The 18,231-nt window shown below is 29.8% G+C and overlaps 1 protein-coding gene across 2 annotated transcripts in view; it reads left to right on the forward strand.

The window, feature by feature from the left end:
- LOC107440893 (calcitonin gene-related peptide type 1 receptor) overlaps window positions 1-13,755 on the forward strand; it is a 79,517-nt gene extending 65,762 nt beyond the window's left edge. For both annotated transcript variants that reach the window (XM_087165628.1, XM_087165627.1), the window contains exons 10-15: window positions 29-89; window positions 1,334-1,400; window positions 6,020-6,105; window positions 8,391-8,529; window positions 10,017-10,058; window positions 11,119-13,755. In XM_087165628.1, the coding sequence (XP_087021754.1) occupies window positions 29-89; window positions 1,334-1,400; window positions 6,020-6,105; window positions 8,391-8,529; window positions 10,017-10,058; window positions 11,119-11,340 (617 nt within the window). In that variant the 3' untranslated portion in view covers window positions 11,341-13,755. The remainder of the gene's footprint in view (window positions 1-28; window positions 90-1,333; window positions 1,401-6,019; window positions 6,106-8,390; window positions 8,530-10,016; window positions 10,059-11,118) is intronic.
- The last annotated feature ends 4,476 nt before the right edge of the window (window positions 13,756-18,231 follow it).

Here is an 18,231-nt window from a genome sequence, read left to right on the forward strand (position 1 = left end):
ATCCAATTATGTTTTTATTTATTTTCAGTATTTCCAGTTGTTCCTGTAGGTATCTATGCCATAATACGTGCCACTTTAGCAGATGACAAGTAAGTACTTAACTAGTAATATCTGTTGCATCCTAAACTTTTAAATTAATTATTCTAAATTTTCAACCGAAAAAGACGCTGTGGCTCAGGGAATAGAGCTGTCGCCTGCCAATAAGATTCGAATCCCAGCGGTGGCTGGTTGATATGAATTCTGCTCCCGGTTCGAACCGACCGCAATACTGACGCAAAATCCCTTTTGTGGTTGATGGATCATGGACCTTGAAGTCGGGTGAACCGTCAGGGGTTTTCGTGGATTTTCCTCACTATGTAAAGCAAATGCTATCTAGTTCCATCAAATAGCTCTCCATAAAGGCTAGTTTGTCCCAATGCTTGAGTCACAGTTCCCTTGTCTTCTGGATTGGGTTCAAAATTACAAGGCTACGGAGCTGTACACCGATAGTCTTAAACAAAAAGGTTTGTCAGCTGTTTAACGACAGTTATAAAATAAAATCAAAAATTGTAACTGAAAGGAGACTGAAATGTTAAGTTCAGGGTCACTGTAGGTTTATACCTAAGCGTACATATAGTGGAGTATGCCAAATATCTCTTTCGATACTAGTACATCAAACATCTGTCTCAAATTATATTAATACGCTATGGCTTATACTACATTAGAACTGCGAACTTTCGACACTTTGAGGCAAAATTTCTTCTGGAGGTAAATTTTATGTTTAAATGTATGATTCTTTGTTTAGTAAATTTGAAGTTTTTTTCTACACCACTACATGTGAGATTCAGAAATTCATACAGAAAGATACTTTCTACCGGTTCTTTAGTATTTAAACTTTAAAAATGTTACCGAAATTTGACAAAATTCTGAAAGCTTTAGCTTTTAATTGTTTACCAACTCTATAAAATATGTTGCTAAAAGTGTAGTCGTTAGCAGCTCTGAAATAAATTGTTTGAGAAAAAAATCGCAAAATCATTCCCGGGGAAACAAATTGCAAAAAGTGATGACAGAAATTAAACAAACTAAATTGATATTTTAATATATTTATGACCACGAATACATATTGTTTATTTAAAAGAAATATACTGAGAATTTTAGACTGCTAGACCTTTAAACATTAAAGTTCTGTCCTAAAAATAAAAAAAAAACAATGATTATAAATAAAAATACTATCTCTGCTATTCATAAAATTTTTAATTGTTGTGTAAACAATTACTTAAATTATTAACATTATGTTGCTGTTTTTTTGTATTTTAATTTTTATGTATTAATTTCATTTTTTTTTTAACTTCAGGTGTTGGATACAGCATGCTGAGCCATATGAGTGGATTATGTATGCTCCAAATTTACTCAGTTTAATAGTAAGCGCACTTGTGTTCATTTAATAATAAATTATTTCAATGATGCGTTTTTAATTAAAAAATTATACAAAGGTGACTTAAAAAAGAATATTCCTTAGATTTTTTTTAAAAAAATAAAGTAAAATTGTTACTATATGTAACGAATTATAACGTTTATTCGTTTTTCTGCGTCACACTATGTCAGAAGCTTAATTCACGGCTGCAGTTTTTCTTCTTTTTTTTTTTTTTTTTTTTTTGTGTGTGTGTGTGCTTTCTGTTTAAGATTTCTGTAATAGTAGCCATACAAGGCGTGCAAAGAATTTTTGAAATTTTTCAAGCACTTAATATTTTAAAAGATTATTGTTAAGACTTTCAAATATTTATTTCAACTATTTATAAGTAGTGCTGATCAAAATCATAAGAAATCAAATTTGTTCAACCAAGATAAAATAGTAAAACAAACATTTTGCCACCACTTTTAATAAGAAAAAGTCTGGAAAATGAACAATTTTAGCACATCACGGTAAATTTACAGGGCTGCTGATTTTTCTACTGTTTTTGGGATAATACCTTCTAGTTGTCGATAAGTTTATGTTTTTTTTTAATGTATAATTCTTTGTCTTGCAAATTTGATTTAAAATCATATTTCACACCATTACATGTAAATGATTAAAAAGCTCATATGAAACTCCACTTTATACCAGATTTTACATGGTGAGTCTATTCAAATACTAGTAAAATGCTAAAAGTTCTACAAGCTTTTTGTTTTTAAATTGTATAGCACTATCTAAAATAAATATTTTTCAAAAAGCGTAGTGGTTTGCAGCTCTGATCTAATTCTGGAAAATTTGACGTTAATGTTCATACTCTATAGTTTACATCAATTATAGTAATAAAAAGAAAAGGCAAAAATCATGTATAAAGCAATAAATACTGCCATTCCAAAGGAAAGTTGCGCAATATGCAGCAGAAATTCCATACGAAAATTGAAGCCAATGGAAAATTTTAAAGAAGAAAACAATGAAAATATAAAAATGACAACCGTAGCTGACGTCGTCACGGGGTACCAGCTTCGAAATCCATCAAAACACAAAACCTTTTCTATCAAAGAGCACGACAAGTGTCTAAAAATTACTCTCTCTGTACCCCCAAAGGTTTTGCAAAAATTCCAGGAAAAGGGAAAAGAAGTACAAAATACAAAAGTAAATTACATAAACTAATTACAAAAGGAAAACATTGTTGAAAAAACTTACTTAAAAATAGTCCTATTTCAAACCAAAGCAAACAACTTTCTGAAAATCTTTACCCAAACTGTATCTTTACCCAAACTTTTTACAAAACCTTTGGGGGTACAAAGAGAGCAATTTTTAGACATTTATCGTGCTCACTCGATGGAAAAGGTTTTGTGTTTTTATGAGTACCGGAGCTTGTACCCCCTGACAACGTTAGCTTCGATTGTCATTTTTACATTTTAATTGTTTTCTTCTTTAAAATTTTCTATTGGTTACTTCAATTATTTCAGTTACTTTTGAAGCACTATTTCTTTTGAAAGAGATCGAGTTTCATTTTGTGAACTGACGCAGTGGCTAAATTCAAATCAACGTTCGTTAATTCAAACATATTCATGGCGTTTATGTTAAATAAGCACATAATTACTTCATTGCATTAAAACATAAATGTTATTCATGACTTAGCTTCAAATTTTAAACTTTAAATAAAAGCAAAATACTTAACTTATTTCATGTTAATAGAATCTATAGAAATGTTAATTTTTGTAACAGGTGTCTTTTTCATGAAGGCAATTATTTCATTGTCATAATTTGCTTGGTATAGTGATATAATAATACACTTTGATATAATAATACATCTTGATATTCACCGAAATGCAGGGCTTACAACTTTCCACGCTTTTTAAGGAAATTTTTTTAGTGGTAGCTAAGTTTTCAATTTAATGAATGATTCTTTGATTTGCAAATTTAATTTAAAGTTATTTTCCATACCACTACATGTCAATGATTCAAAAGTTAATATGAAACGTCACTTTGGAGAGGCTTTAAAATTTTTCTCAAAATTACAAAAAATTCCGAAAGGTTTAGTTTTTACGAGTCTACCAGAGATGCCAACTGCTCCGGACACGCCAAAATTATTTTAAAAAAACAGTAAATAATTACAAAGTAAATTTTGCAAATATTTGACTATTTTTGCTTGTTTTTTAAGAGGTATAGCATTACATAAGTACTGTAGTATAAAGTGGTGAATTATATAAGCCTACGAATTATTTAGAAATAGTGGGGGATAAAAATCTACTAAATTGAATTTATTAAACCAAGAATCACAATTAATAAACTACCACTTGAAAATATTTATTCGCTGTCCGGAGCAAGTTGGCATCTCTGTGTATATAAATAAAACTTTTTTTGTGTGTGTTCTATACATATCAAATCATGTTATATCTTTATTTTAAATTAAAGTCTACAATCAATATTTCTAATGTTATGTAAAAACGTCAGTTTGTCATTTTGAATTTTTCATTGTTTTATTATTTCACAAGCGAACGGCTTGATTTTTTTTTTATGGCTACCACAATGTATTCGAATGAACTTCAATGTATGTCATAATTAAATATGTGCTAGTTAAAATATTGAAATTTAATTAGTGAAATATGTATCAATTTATGTTAAAATTTATTTATGTCAACTTACGTATATATATGTCAAATTATGTTTATATTTATATATGTCAACTTAGATTCGATGAATCAGATATTCAAATGTTATATTTACTCAAGCAAAGTGCTTGTTTTTCTATTGGCTACCACATCGACTGCTAAATTCAAAATGTTATTATTATAAATTTTCTGTAAATTTCTAGATGTATGGGATAGGGGCCGCTAAGAGGCCCAGGTGCCCAATTTTTGTAAATAAAAGTAAAGTAAAAGTGTGTTCTATATTGCATTAATTTCTTCAAACCACTCTAGTGACGATAATAATATAGAAAAATTTACTCGAATTATCTATTTCTAATAATCTTGGCTTCGGCGGTCCCCCCATGGTATTCAACGTGTTAATGATTATTAATCTGAAACACATGTAAACTTCGAAGCTCAATTTTTTTTTTACTTATTCTAAAATTGGTCAAAGTGTTTAATATCAAAATTTAATGTGTCTTTATTAGAGGAAAAGGTGTAAATATGGGCACCCTCTTTTGTTTTTTTGATAAAGTTACTTTCAGTTTGAAAATTTCAAGATTTTTATCTTTCATTAACAACTATAACAAGTTTCCTAAATGAGAGAAGGCAAAACAATGATTAACATCAATTATTTCATTTCAAAAATGACGGTTTTCAAAAATCTTTTAAAAAAGCACCAGAAAAAATGGGGTGTAAATATGGGCCCTCTTCAAAAAAGTCATCAAAAATAGTTTAAAAACAGGATAAAACAATATAAAATGGTAGAGAATTTATTTATTACTTGAAAAAAAAATTATTTACAGAAATCGCAAACATAACTGACTCTTTCAGTCCCGGCACAGTGCACACATTTGGCACATAACACATCTCCCCCACACCTCTCCCCGAGTGTCTTCAGAGAACTTTCCATCACAAAAACTGCAAGTTACATCGCTTGAGTCTGGTTTATCCCCACCGTTGACATTTATTACATTGGTATCATCATCGCTGTAGATAAGGGGAGGGTCATCGTAGTCTGATGAGTTCGATGATGAATCATATCGTTGCGTGGGCCGAATTTTCTTTTTTTAAAGGCCTTTCGTCTTTCCACCCTGCCCCCTGGCCGGTCTCTTATCCCGGGAAAACTCAAGGACGTCTTCTTGAGAGCACTTTTGTCAAGCATCTTGGTCAACTGATCCTTGTATGGTAATCCGGTAATGAGGCTGGACCTTGCTGCTTTGCGTCCACGAGTAGTGGTTCTCTTCTTAATGTTGGGAACAGGAGATAATGTCGAACGAAGAAATTGCACTTGAAGTTCCCGGGGAACATTGAGGTATTTCAACTGCCTTATCAATTGGCATAACTAGAGCCTGATGTGCTAAACTCCACTAAAAAAAGTTGGTGTAATTATGGGCACCCTTTAAATGGGGGCCCATATTTACACCAACCCCACCTAAGAAGGATGGCCACTATCATATGTAACCTAAAAGCGTGCGTGACTAAAGGTGTGCTTCAAAAAATAGCTTAAGATCTCCGCTTTCCGGATATAACTGTGAAATTATTTTTAACTATACATAAGTACATGAAAAGAAAACGATTTCACATAACTCTCAAAAGTTTGCAGTCCAGAATACACACCAATTTGCACAATAACTCACGCTGCATCCACACTACTTGAAAGAATGGTTCCAACTGCGCTGTACAATCTTATATTAGCAACTGGCGCCATATACAGTCCTTGCCGCCAGTCTTCAGTACCCCCCATAGCTACTAGGGAGGGGTGCCCATATTTACACCTGTGCCCATTTTTACACCTTCTCCTCTAATATTTTTATGAGTCTATATTAAAATAAAAAATTATGGAAATACTTAGATTAAAAAGAATAATTTTGACCTTCATAAGAAAATCGTATTATGCTGTTCTATGTTCTCATAGTTATCAAAAACTGATTGAAACAATCTTTTGAATTAGGTAAATATCGTGTTCCTTTGCAACATCATCAGAGTATTGGTGACTAAATTACGTGCTACACATGCCCGAGAGCCCAGTCAGTATAGGTAAGATTGTTTAAAATTATTTTATGTAAAATTTGAGCTATCGTATTACAGCTTTAACCCCTTGGGGACGGGTGATTCAGAAAAGCATTCGTACAAAATCAGAATCAAGTTGCAATTAAATAAAAAACGGTAACTTAAATGTAGTCGTTACTAATTTGACAGACTTACTTTGCTTTTATTTTAATTATTGTTAGTTTAATCATATATATAATCAATGTTAATTCAAAGTATAACTAAATAGTTTTATTTTGAACAAAGTAATGGTGAATTAAATAAATCAAAAAATTATAACTCCGCCCACAAATAAACTGCTAAAGAAATACTTTGATTACCAGTTTTATCTTTTTACCCTGATTGATACGGTTTTTTGCTGTCACGTATTTGTGACAGTCGGCGCGAAAGGGTTAATCCTAAAAAAGAGAGAAAAAAAATTTCTAAAAACTATAAAACTCCTATGAAATACATTTGAAGGCTAAAGGGGCCAATCACCTTCCCATTTTACATGTAGCATTATATGCATATCAATATAAAATATTACACGTAATCATTTCTGTTATGTAGTTAACGCATTGCATGACGCAACTTTTCCAAAAAAATGTTACAACTGTTATAGATAAAGATTTTTCAAAACTGGTAGGCTAGATTTCATAAAAGTTTGAGCAAACTTATCACTATAGCTATAATTTCAGTTTTAAAAAGCAATTTACGACGAACGATTATAGTACTTGACATATATACTGAATCATTTATGTTCGCGGTGATCACGAATGGTTAATTTCTTTGAAAAACAGAGCGGGAGCGTAGTAGTTTTGCTACCACTTTTTAAACTTTTGTATGGATTACAGAAACTTAAAAAAATTACTTTTACGCAACTCGATTGCATTGCGTTAAAATAAATTATAAATAGTTTAATATCTATCTAGAATGATATTTTTGGACGAGATAGCCTGGGTGGCAGGGTGCTGTACTCACGCTCGTGAGAACGGGGGTTCGAATCCAGCCGGCCGAAGACTCCCCTTGTAGTAAATGCTGAATGGTGCACGTTAAATCTATCGGGTCACAAAGTCCACTATGTTCCCATAACAAGTTATACTTCTAGGGGTACTGAATTGGAAATCGATCATTTTCTGGTTCAGGTCAAAATTACGTTCTGTGGACGAATGAATGAATTGTATGAATGGGTCCGCCCTATAAATGAATATAACGCATGGGTGGGGCAGGATCTAAATTCTTGTACGTAGATGGCACCACTGGAAAACAAGAGCAATCGCACTCTTCTGCCTTAATGGGCAACGACAACAACGATATTTTTAATGTAAGTTATATGTAGTATGCAATTTATGTTAATTGTCACAGCATAAATGTATAATCTTTATGTAGATTTGTCTCGTGTGTTGCCAAAGTCTCAGACTAAATTGGAGTATGAATTAGTAACATTTAAGTCATGCGTTTATTGTTGCTTTTTATAAGTAAACGCACCGCATACTTACAATAACTATTAATTTTTAATTAGAAGTTTAACAGTCTTCCAGTTTTCTTAAGGTGTGACTTTTAAAATGTTGGCAAAATTACCATACATTCTGAAAGCTTTATCTTTTAATTGTCTACAACTCTATCAAATATTACGCCGCAAGCGTAGTTGGCAGCCTTGCATATTTTATGCCTCGACGATAAAAATAAGCAAAAAAAAAAGTTCTGTGCTAATACTTTTTATCATTTTAAAAAGAAAGAACCGTTCTCAAACGAGGAAACACTCAACGGTAATCAGGAGTTTAAATCAAATGCATCAAGCGAAGCTAACAGCCCAAATGTTGTGTCTAACATGAAGTTTACATAAATTATTTAATTTGAATAAACTTCGTGGTAGTCAGAAATGTTATGAATCATATGCAAAAAATGAATTTTAAAAAATTTTGTTGTCTCTTGAATAATTTGGGAACAATTCTATTCTAAAGTCGCAAATTTTACCGTGATTTTAATACTTATGTCATGCTATACCTTTTGAAAAGCTAGCAAAAATGATTAAATATTTGTAAAATTTACATTGTTGTTATCTACCGTTTTTCTAATAATTTTGGCGTGTCCGGAGCAGTTCAATTGTGCGTAAAATTGCGACAAAAAATTTCTAGTAATTTTTGGACCAATCGAAAGAGAAGACGTAAAAATATTGTTTCTAGCTAAAATAATTTAACTGAGGAAAGGATTGAATTGCAAAAAACTCTACCACCATAATTTTATGTTTTACTGATTTAAATGTTCGTAAATTTTTCTTATTCCTGTTCTAGAAAAGCGGTGCGGGCAACTCTAGTCCTAGTCCCACTTTTTGGACTGCATTTCTGTCTCATCGTCTACAGACCACAATATGGTAACTGTGCTTTATTGCAAGCATACACCTTCTTTAACAACGCTATGGATGGACTACAGGTGAACATTTATGAATATATACGCACAAAAAAAGTATAAGTTACCTCTCTGCTTCTTAACACTAGGTTTACGGACGTTTTTTATGTACCTATCTCTACGAACACGCGTCAATTTGACGCATGAACGAATACATATAACAGCACTTACAGAGATGCCAACTTGCTCAGGACAGTAAATATATATTTTAAAGTAGCAGTTTATCAATTGTGATTCTTGGTTTAATAAATTCAATTCAGTAGATTTTTATCCACCACTATTTCTAAATAATTCGTAGGCTTATATAATTCACCATTTTATATTTGCAAAGATTATTTAGTAGTTATTTACCGTTTTGTTAATTTTTTAGCGTGTCCGGAGCAGTTGGCATCTCTGCTCTTAGAAAGCAATGTAATTATATGAGATATATAATTATGAAATATTCTAGTATTTTATTTTTCAATACCCGAACTAAGCAACTGAAACCTTCAAAACTGACACCAATTGACATTGTGCTTTTGTTCTTTCTATTATTGCTTATCGGCAACAGTTGTTTACCGCTTGTTTCATTTGAGATAACGGATCGAAGTATTGTCGGTACATTCCTTTTTATTATTGATGTGATAATTTCATATTTACTCAAAATTTTGTCTAAATTACGATCGCGTCTAATTGATGCATATCCGTAGAGATAGGTATACCACAAAGAGAACTTCAATATTTCAACTCTGTTGAAGAAAATAGACTTCAATATATATTTACCTCGATCAATGGATAAAAGTCATTACAAGAGATAAAATAAAATTGCAAACGGGTTTTGTAATTTTCCTTATAAAATTCGAAATGCGTCAAAATGACGCTTCCCGTAAACCTAGTGTTAAGATTCTATCCTTAAAGGTGCTCCGAATTCGCTCACGAAGTTATTTTTGATAGAAAGCATAGATTTCCGATTAAAAACAATGATTTTTTTTATTTTATTTAAAAGGTATACAGTATAGGTTTCAGTAGAGAACAGCATATCGTATATATATGTTTCATATATATTTTTTGTCGATATTTTCATAACTGTCGAAGTTTTACAGACTTGTTCCTTAATTTCGTTAAAACAGCACATAATTCCATCCTTCAAAACTTGTGTTCAAAAAAAATATTCAAATTCGGAAATGAATAACTATTTGGTTTAAACCGTTAGCATACCTACCAACTTCTAAACTATTCGAGGATGATTTTTCCAGGTGGTTGTAAATAGAATGGCAGTCATTCACAGAAATATATATTTTAGTTTGTAACAGATAGAACACATTTGGGTATGTTTATCATATTTTGACGTACATGTTTAAATTATATTTTGCAGTGTTGGTAAAAATTATTTTAAATTAAGTTTATAAATCCAAAAATTAAATAGGAACCATGCAATCTACTACCACCAGCGCTAGCGAGCAGGGGGCGAAGCCTCCTAGTATTTATTTTATATTTTGTATCCAATGAAATTTATAAAATATCTCTTTCAGGGTTTTCTGGTGTCGATTATATTTTGTTTCATGAATGGTGAAGTAAGTATTTATTTCAATACCTTTCCTTTGTTAAGCACTTCTTCTGTTAACAGTGGTAACCACATGTTGCCATTATCAAAAGGTTCGATATTTAGATTTTTATAAAACTACTAGATAATTTTTTTTTTATTTCTTACCGAAAAAATATATATGTTTGCAGAGATGTCAATTTGTTCTACTTTGTGAGAAAATCTTTTCAACAATTGTACAATTTATACTTTCATGTGTGGTTCTCGAATTAGTAAAATTGATTTAAAGTTATTTTGCTTACTACTTCATTGAAAGAACTCATGCTCAAAATGCTACTTTGTTTCAGCAATGAATCTTGTAGAAATTTATCTGAATTCAGCAAACTTCAGCTTTTAAATCTACTACCTTATTGAATTATTTGCAGAAAGCGGATTGATTGGCATCCATATATTGTAAGACGAAAAAGAAATATAATGTTTTAATCTACCACTAGATAAAAAAATGACACGAACAAAAATATTTATAAAACCTTGGAGTTATCGGAACAATTTTAGAAATTTTTTTAACTTTCATCCAACTGTATAGGAAGGGATATTAATATAGTTTTAAAGTCAATTCTACGGTTTACATTTTAAATAAATTTTAAAAAAATAGTCGTAGTAACTCGATTTAATTATTCAGATTTGCCTTGCAAGAAACTGACACGACTTGAGGAATTCAATTTGGGATGAAACTTGGCATATAGTGTATCTTAAGTATTATTATTTCGTTAACCTATTAATTCCCGAAATTTTAATATTGCAGTGGCATGTGATAAGTTCTATAATAAAAGGACTGATTGTACATAATTTAAATTAAGTGGGTAAGTTCATATAATTGCAACCACCTAATTTTGGACAGATAAATTATTCCATGATTTACAGATCCAAATTAGAAGATTTGCGTTACTAATATATCGCTCAAATATATATGCATAGCTGCCAACTTGTACGGCCATTGAGAAATAATTTTCTTAGTGGTAGCAATATTAGCGTTTTGGCGTATTTTAAAGTTTCATTCAAGTAAAGTTATCTTTTTAAATTTTTTTCAGGTTATAATTTTGATAAAGCGCACTTACGCTAGATACAAACTGACCAATGAATTCCGTCAGAGAAAAAACAGCATGAATACGAGAAGGTGGTCAACAACTGTTTCGTCCATTAACGACAGTCAGCACAACAATCATCACAAAATACGAAATGGAGAGATGCACAAATTGAGAGACGTCCACAAAGGGAACAGAATTGAAACTCAGGACAACGGAAGAAAATGATTTTATTTTACGAAATCTTTTTGTGCACTTTTCAAAAGATTATTCTGCTACAATATCATTGCAGTGACTCTAATAATGGAACTACTAATAACATAAGCAAAAGTCACTGCTTATCTTTCAGGTGGATGTTTTTACCAATGTAAGTGGTAATAACACTAAAAATACAGGTCATTACCTTGTTCATAGAAAAATGGTTGCTATGCCGATTTTTCTATTTAGTGTTAATTTTTATAAATTCTATTAGATTATTTGGCGTAAAAAATCTTGTCTTGAAAAAAAAAAGAATGCAGGATATGAATTGCGGTACAATAACAGTACCACCCTGGATGGTTATAAAATACGTTGCCAGTTACTTGAGTAAAATTGTACAAAACAGTATTTCTCCATTGAATAGTATAAAAATCCGGTTGTTTTGCGTGAAAATATATTCCAGACTGAGTTAGGAGGTCAAGAATCAGAGAGTTAAAGCACAGTTGTCACACTATTTTTTCTTTTCTTATGGTAACTGGATATTTGTTTTAATATTTGATTCATAGTTTGATAAGTCTAATTCAAAGCTATTTTAACCACCACGATGCCTAAAGAATGTAAACATACATCTTTTAAAACGTTTTCATTTCTAGTGATGGTGAAATGAAAAACACTTTCTGCTTACTTTTAGGCTTTGACTCTCTGTAAGAGAAGTCTTTTTCAAAAAAATGTTCTTGGTTACAGTTACGATTCGTTCGACATAACATGCATATGATAATCACTATAAAAGGGTTGTTCAAACGAAAAGTGGACAAAGCATCAGAAATACTGAAACCATAAAACCACCACCATTCCACGTTATAAAGTAACTTAAAAGTATCTCGGTTTGTGTGTAACAGATTAATCAGTTCACGTGAGAGCATATAAAATCGTACTAAGAAGGTGAATCAGGAAAGAGAAGCACGGGAACTAAAAATAGTATAGATCTCCCATCACGAGTTGGCGTCAACAAAGTGAGACTCAAGCGCACCCGTAGAGTTTGTTCTAGCGATTCAGAGGCAGAAGATAAAGAAAGTCGAAGTGAAAGAAACGGAGAATCGAGGGAAAGCAAATATAGACAGCCTATTTAACATTTCATCGTCGTCCCTTCCCACGGAATTGTGTTTTTTCCAAATGAACATTTTTCTACTTTTTACATATTAGTTTCACCAATTCACTCGCTCTCATATTTCATGCGTTTTAACTTTCCCCGCCCATAAAAGGAAATCCACTAAGCTTTACCTCCAACTCGTCGAAGTTAAATAATACGAATTTGAAAAGGTGATTGCACACTTCCTTTATTTATATCAAAGTGCAACACAGGTGTTACCAATCGTAAATCTTCGATTACCTCTAATCATTTCATCAACGACAGGTATGAATGTATGGGAAATAATGGCATTTAGTTGCTATGAGTCTTAGCTGATGTAAAATTGATTTAGGCTAATTCATTTCATACCACATTTGTCCCAAACAGTGTTCACCATGAATATAACATTTGACAACAAATTTGACAAACCTGTAACCATCATATCCCGTCACTAAATAGCATATTAGCGCACATTGCTCTGTTCTGGAAGCATCCTTCTTAGCATGACTTTATTTTCACTTTAAATGCTCACATGCGAAGTTGTTAATTAGTTATACTCTTTTACTGTCATTCATAACCACGAAAGTTAGCCAATATCGTTACTATATTTCTAACTCAATCACGCTCGTCCACTTTCCATTTTAGTGAACCCAGCATTTTTTAAAAAAAAATTTTATGAAATATTCCTCAGGTAATTCAGTTTTAAAGGATGAAAAATATTTGAATGAAATTATTAGTTTCCAAATTACGGTGAAAATCGCAAAATGTAAAAATGGCAAGCATAATTATCAAAACCTTTGTTTGCTATTTTTATTGAAGTATTAGGACCATATTTTGGAGTTAAAAAAAAAAATTGAAAAAAAGGATATGGCTATTTATTCATAAATATTTTAATTTAATATCGTAATTTAATCCAAAGGTAGCACCGATTATTATAACATACTTGAAATAGGCCTAAGAAGCTTATTTTTAGAACAAAAATTCCATTAGTCATTTTATTTGTTAATTAAAGATGTATTAAAAAAGCACCATTATAGATGAGAAATGCAATTCAAAACGATGCGTTAAAAATTTGATTGCCTATTAAATTTGTTTTTATGCATGAAAAAAACAAAACAATTATTTTCTCAGTTTTGAAAAAAAAGTATGCTATTTTCTCTTTTTATTTGAATATAGAAAACCATTTATCAGCTACCATTTGATCGAAAAGCAGACTTAGAACTAACTCTGCAGGACCATTATTATTACTGATGTATATCACCAATAATATTCATAAGAATGTAAATTCATTTTTTGAATAAAGAAAACTGTTCTATGTTTCTGCACAACATTCTTTTTGTAAATAAATATTGTACTTCAAAAACAAAACTAGATGGAAAATAATTTATGAGAATTAAAAACAAACATGCATGTTACTTAAATAAAATTAATAATAAACCATCAGTTCACTATTGGGTTGGAACTGTTATTTTGGAGAGAAAAAAATCGCTATGATACAAAAATAAAAGTTCAAAATACCTGTTCAAAATAAGTAAAATATCTAGGTGTTTCGTAATACTTGCCTACATATTATCAATATTTAAAAAAAAAAACAAAAAAAAACTTAAATAGTACCTCTATCAGCATTTTTCATTAGATTATTAAAAATTTCTTCTTTTCTCGTTTAAAATAGCAAAGTATTCCACTGAGAAAATGCCACGCATTTACACATCCGATTTTTATCTTAACTTTTGAACTTCATCATTTAATAAAGCAGGATAATCTTCAATAAACCAATTGTAAACAATAACACGAATTTAATTTGCTGCTTCCATAATATATAAAACTAAAAATTTTAAAGATGGTGGTAATGTTTTTTTTTTTTTTTTTAACAATGGACGACTGAATAAAAACAATAACAAGCTTCCTAAAATCGGAAGAAACATGGAAAACTTCCGGTGTATCGCTCCGCTTATGTTACGTTTAAGAGACGATGCATTAACAGGCTTGATGTTCTAGGAAATTTCATTATTCTAATCTGTGTTTAAATTAACGAGTAATTTTTACCATTCTTAAGAGATAGACGATTAGTAATTTATAAATTTTTAAATGTGGCAAGCCTTAAAAAAATTTAGGAAAACTAATATCACAACATAAATAAAGCGTGAAATTTGGATATATTAGTGTAAAATATCGTTGTTCGCTATTATTTGGGTAGCATCGTAGCATATTTGTGGTCCTAATTCGTTTTCTGCTAAAATTAAACGGATTAAGCTAAAATTAAAATGAAAGAACGTGTTATATTGTAAACACTACAACATATTAATATTGACTGAGAATGTGTTTTTAAGTTTAAGCGTTAAAATAAATCGGAGAGCCACCTGTACTTAGCTTTACACGGCCAACCATCCATAGATTGTTCTCTTCGGAGAAATCATGGATTACATCAAGACACGTTTAATATTTTTCATTAATGAATAATACTTCATTCTCTACGGCATTAGAGGATGAACAATACGTCATCGACATTAATGAATAATATGTCATTTTTTATTAATGAATAATATGCATAAGGTTATTCAGCAATGAATGATTTGTAAGTCAGTCGTGATTACGACATCTGTCATATAATTTACCTAACAATATCTAATATTGTTAGTAATGTAGAGTAAATAAATGAATAAATAGTAAATGGCTGGAACGAGGAAATAAAAAAATGAACAGATGAATTTGACTGCTAATAAAATAACAGAATATTAATATATAATCCGAAAATCAGCAAAATAATTTACAAAAAAAATCTTATAAATAAAAATAATAAGTTTTTAATTAATAATTTTTGTTAGGACAGACAGCAATCACAATTTTCTTTAAGATCAACATTTGAGAAGTAAAAACACACAACACAAACGTAACTAACTAAAACACTGTATAATAACAACAAATAATTTCAAATTAAACTTCTAGGAGTGGATAAAGCTTTTATAGGTAAAAGAAAGACTTCAGAACCTATCGATCTAAATCCCTTCTGTGGATGTTTACTGATACTGAATCATCTTTCACTCGATATACAGATGTAATTTATTTATTCGGATATCGAATACTGATTGATACTGAGTAATGCAACCCATCAAGCAGAAACATAAAAAATAAATTTAACTACAAACCAAATCTAGTGTTGTTGTTTTTTAATAAAGAATGATCAATTACTAAAGGTAAATTGAAACACTAAAAAAGGATAAGTTATCCTGTTTCAGAAAATTTAGCTTTAATAATAAAAAATAAGACATAGACAATAATTTTATGAAAGTAATTTAATAATGTAGTTTTACAAAATCAGCACAGTTTCATAAGTTGTAATAGTGACAATAGTTTAAAATTAGTTCAATACACACATAACAAAACATTTGTGAGGTAACAATTAAATAAAAGAAGTAATATTTTAATTATTAATAAAATTATTAATTAATTTATAAATTAATAATTTTATTAATTTATAATTAATAAATTTTAAAAACATGCATTCAAGAAATAAAATATATGAAACACTTCTTTTATTTATCAATAAAGAGAATGTATTGAATATTTTAATACAACTAAAAATTCTTCTTAAATATTTACAAATGAAAGGAGAAAAATAATAGCAAGTCAATATTAAGCGATCTTAGAACTTTAAATAGCTGCAAATTAAACAAGAATAAATACTAAAAAATTTAAAAGACTTAGCATAATTTATGTTTAATTTCCACACAATGACTGGTAATCGTGAAATGAAATGGTTGGTTATTAAATATTGAGATACAACAGTGATTAATGAATGATTTGCAATGGTGATGAAATACCAAATGCAGAGGCTTAAATAAGCGAAAATTTTTGGAGCAAAATAAATTAGCAGAAAACTAATGAAATTAATATACACTTAAAATTCTTAGTTTTTCTGCTTTAATTTATGTAGATATATATAAAATAGAATAAGTTTCTTACATTTGCATTTGATATTTTTAACATAAATACTGAGACAAAGGATAAAATTCAAAACATTAGCTTATAAAAAAATACAATTTTAAAATTTCATGAAACTAAATAAAGCAAATTAAAGCTGAATCATCAACTATAAAATTTTTCAAAATTACACTTAAAAGAAAAGTATTTGTGAATTTCAATTCAGATGTCTTAGAAAATTTAAAGAGTTGCCTTTCTTTCCTATGCAAAGCATCATAAAAGCTCTTAAAAAATAATTATTAAAGCATGCAATTAAAGTTTCTACTATGACTTTTATTAAAAACTAAAATGCATGTTATGAGGCAATCCAAAAAAAAAAAAAAAAAACAGCTCAGATGTTAAAAAGGGAGCAATATAACTAAATTTTATGACAGTCAATTTACACCAGCTACTTTGATGATAATAATTTCAAAAGCTGAAGGTAAAAATGACCATTACTTAATACTTCAGTTAGATTATGATATTTAATTACTCAGTTGTTTTTGGAATGTCCTATTCTTACAAAAGTCTGTTAAAAAGTAGGGGTGCACAACATGCTATCAAGAGTGTTGATCCCTTTAATTCGAAATTTAAATGAAATACAACATAATTAGAAGCTTCTTTTAAACTTTCTTGCTTTTTTATCAAACTATTTTCAAGAAACTGAAGACACGTGTTATAATATTAAGAGTTATGATCTTAAAGTGGTTAACTATAATAATAATTATAGCATTAAAACTACAGAATGTAGGGGAAACAATTCAAGATGTCAAAAGGTTTAAAAATCTTTCAATTTTTATAGGGAACATTTTCTTCAAAAAATTAAAATTATTTTTTTCCCCTGTAGTTAGCACATACAAGAGCTACAGTAATGACAGCCAGGTATCTAACCTTAATGATTCATGTTCTCACTTCACCACCAGAATTTAGTTCGAAAAAGAAGAAATTAGATGGGGCGAGATTTGAAAAACACTCAAAATAACTGTAATTTAAGAACTTATTAAAAATTAAAGATATAAAAAATTTATAAACAATTAAAAAATAATAAGATTAATTTTTTACAAAGAAAGGTAAAATCTTCCCGCAACTTAACTGATTTTTTATTAAAAATAAAAGAAAAAGTGTAAACCCCTTCACATTTATAAAATTTTAACTTAAAAAAATATTATACTTTTCAAAAATTAAATATAATTTGTTACGTGCTGCCTTGTATTCCTTAAGACAAACCATATTAAGGTAATAACTTAGATTAGTTGTTAAAATACTAAATTCCTTACAATCCCAGAGAGCCCAAAAAATTTTGTGGTTTTCTTCTATAAGAGGTTGCGCATCCGATTTAGAAGAAACAGTTAGAATATACAATTATTTAAACAAGTTTTAAACGTTTTAACATTAATATCTTGTATTTTAACAAAATTGCAGTGGTACTTAATGACTGAATAATAATGAATAACTTAGATTACTTGTTAAAACATTAAATTCTCTGCAGTCCCAGAGACCCCAGAAAAATTTCTGTGGTCTTCTCCTATAAGAGGTTGTGCACCCCTATTTAAAAGAAACTGTTATAACATACAATTATTTAAATAAATTTTAAACATTTTCACATTAATATCTTGTATTTTAATAAAATTGCAGTGGTACTTAATGATTGATGCAAGAAAAGTGACATAAAGAATTTTAATTTGATTACTTGAATGAGACACCATTTAATGTGACATTCATTCATAACATTTCATTTAATGTTATGAATATTTCATGTTCATAACATATGATGGGAGGCATCAAATGTTGCTTTACACAAAATAAATATTTCTTTATTCAGATTATTTTGA

This window comes from Parasteatoda tepidariorum, chromosome 6 (assembly GCF_982258835.1).
Source record: "Parasteatoda tepidariorum strain Cologne lab strain chromosome 6, Ptep-v5.0, whole genome shotgun sequence".
NCBI lineage: Eukaryota > Metazoa > Arthropoda > Arachnida > Araneae > Theridiidae > Parasteatoda > Parasteatoda tepidariorum.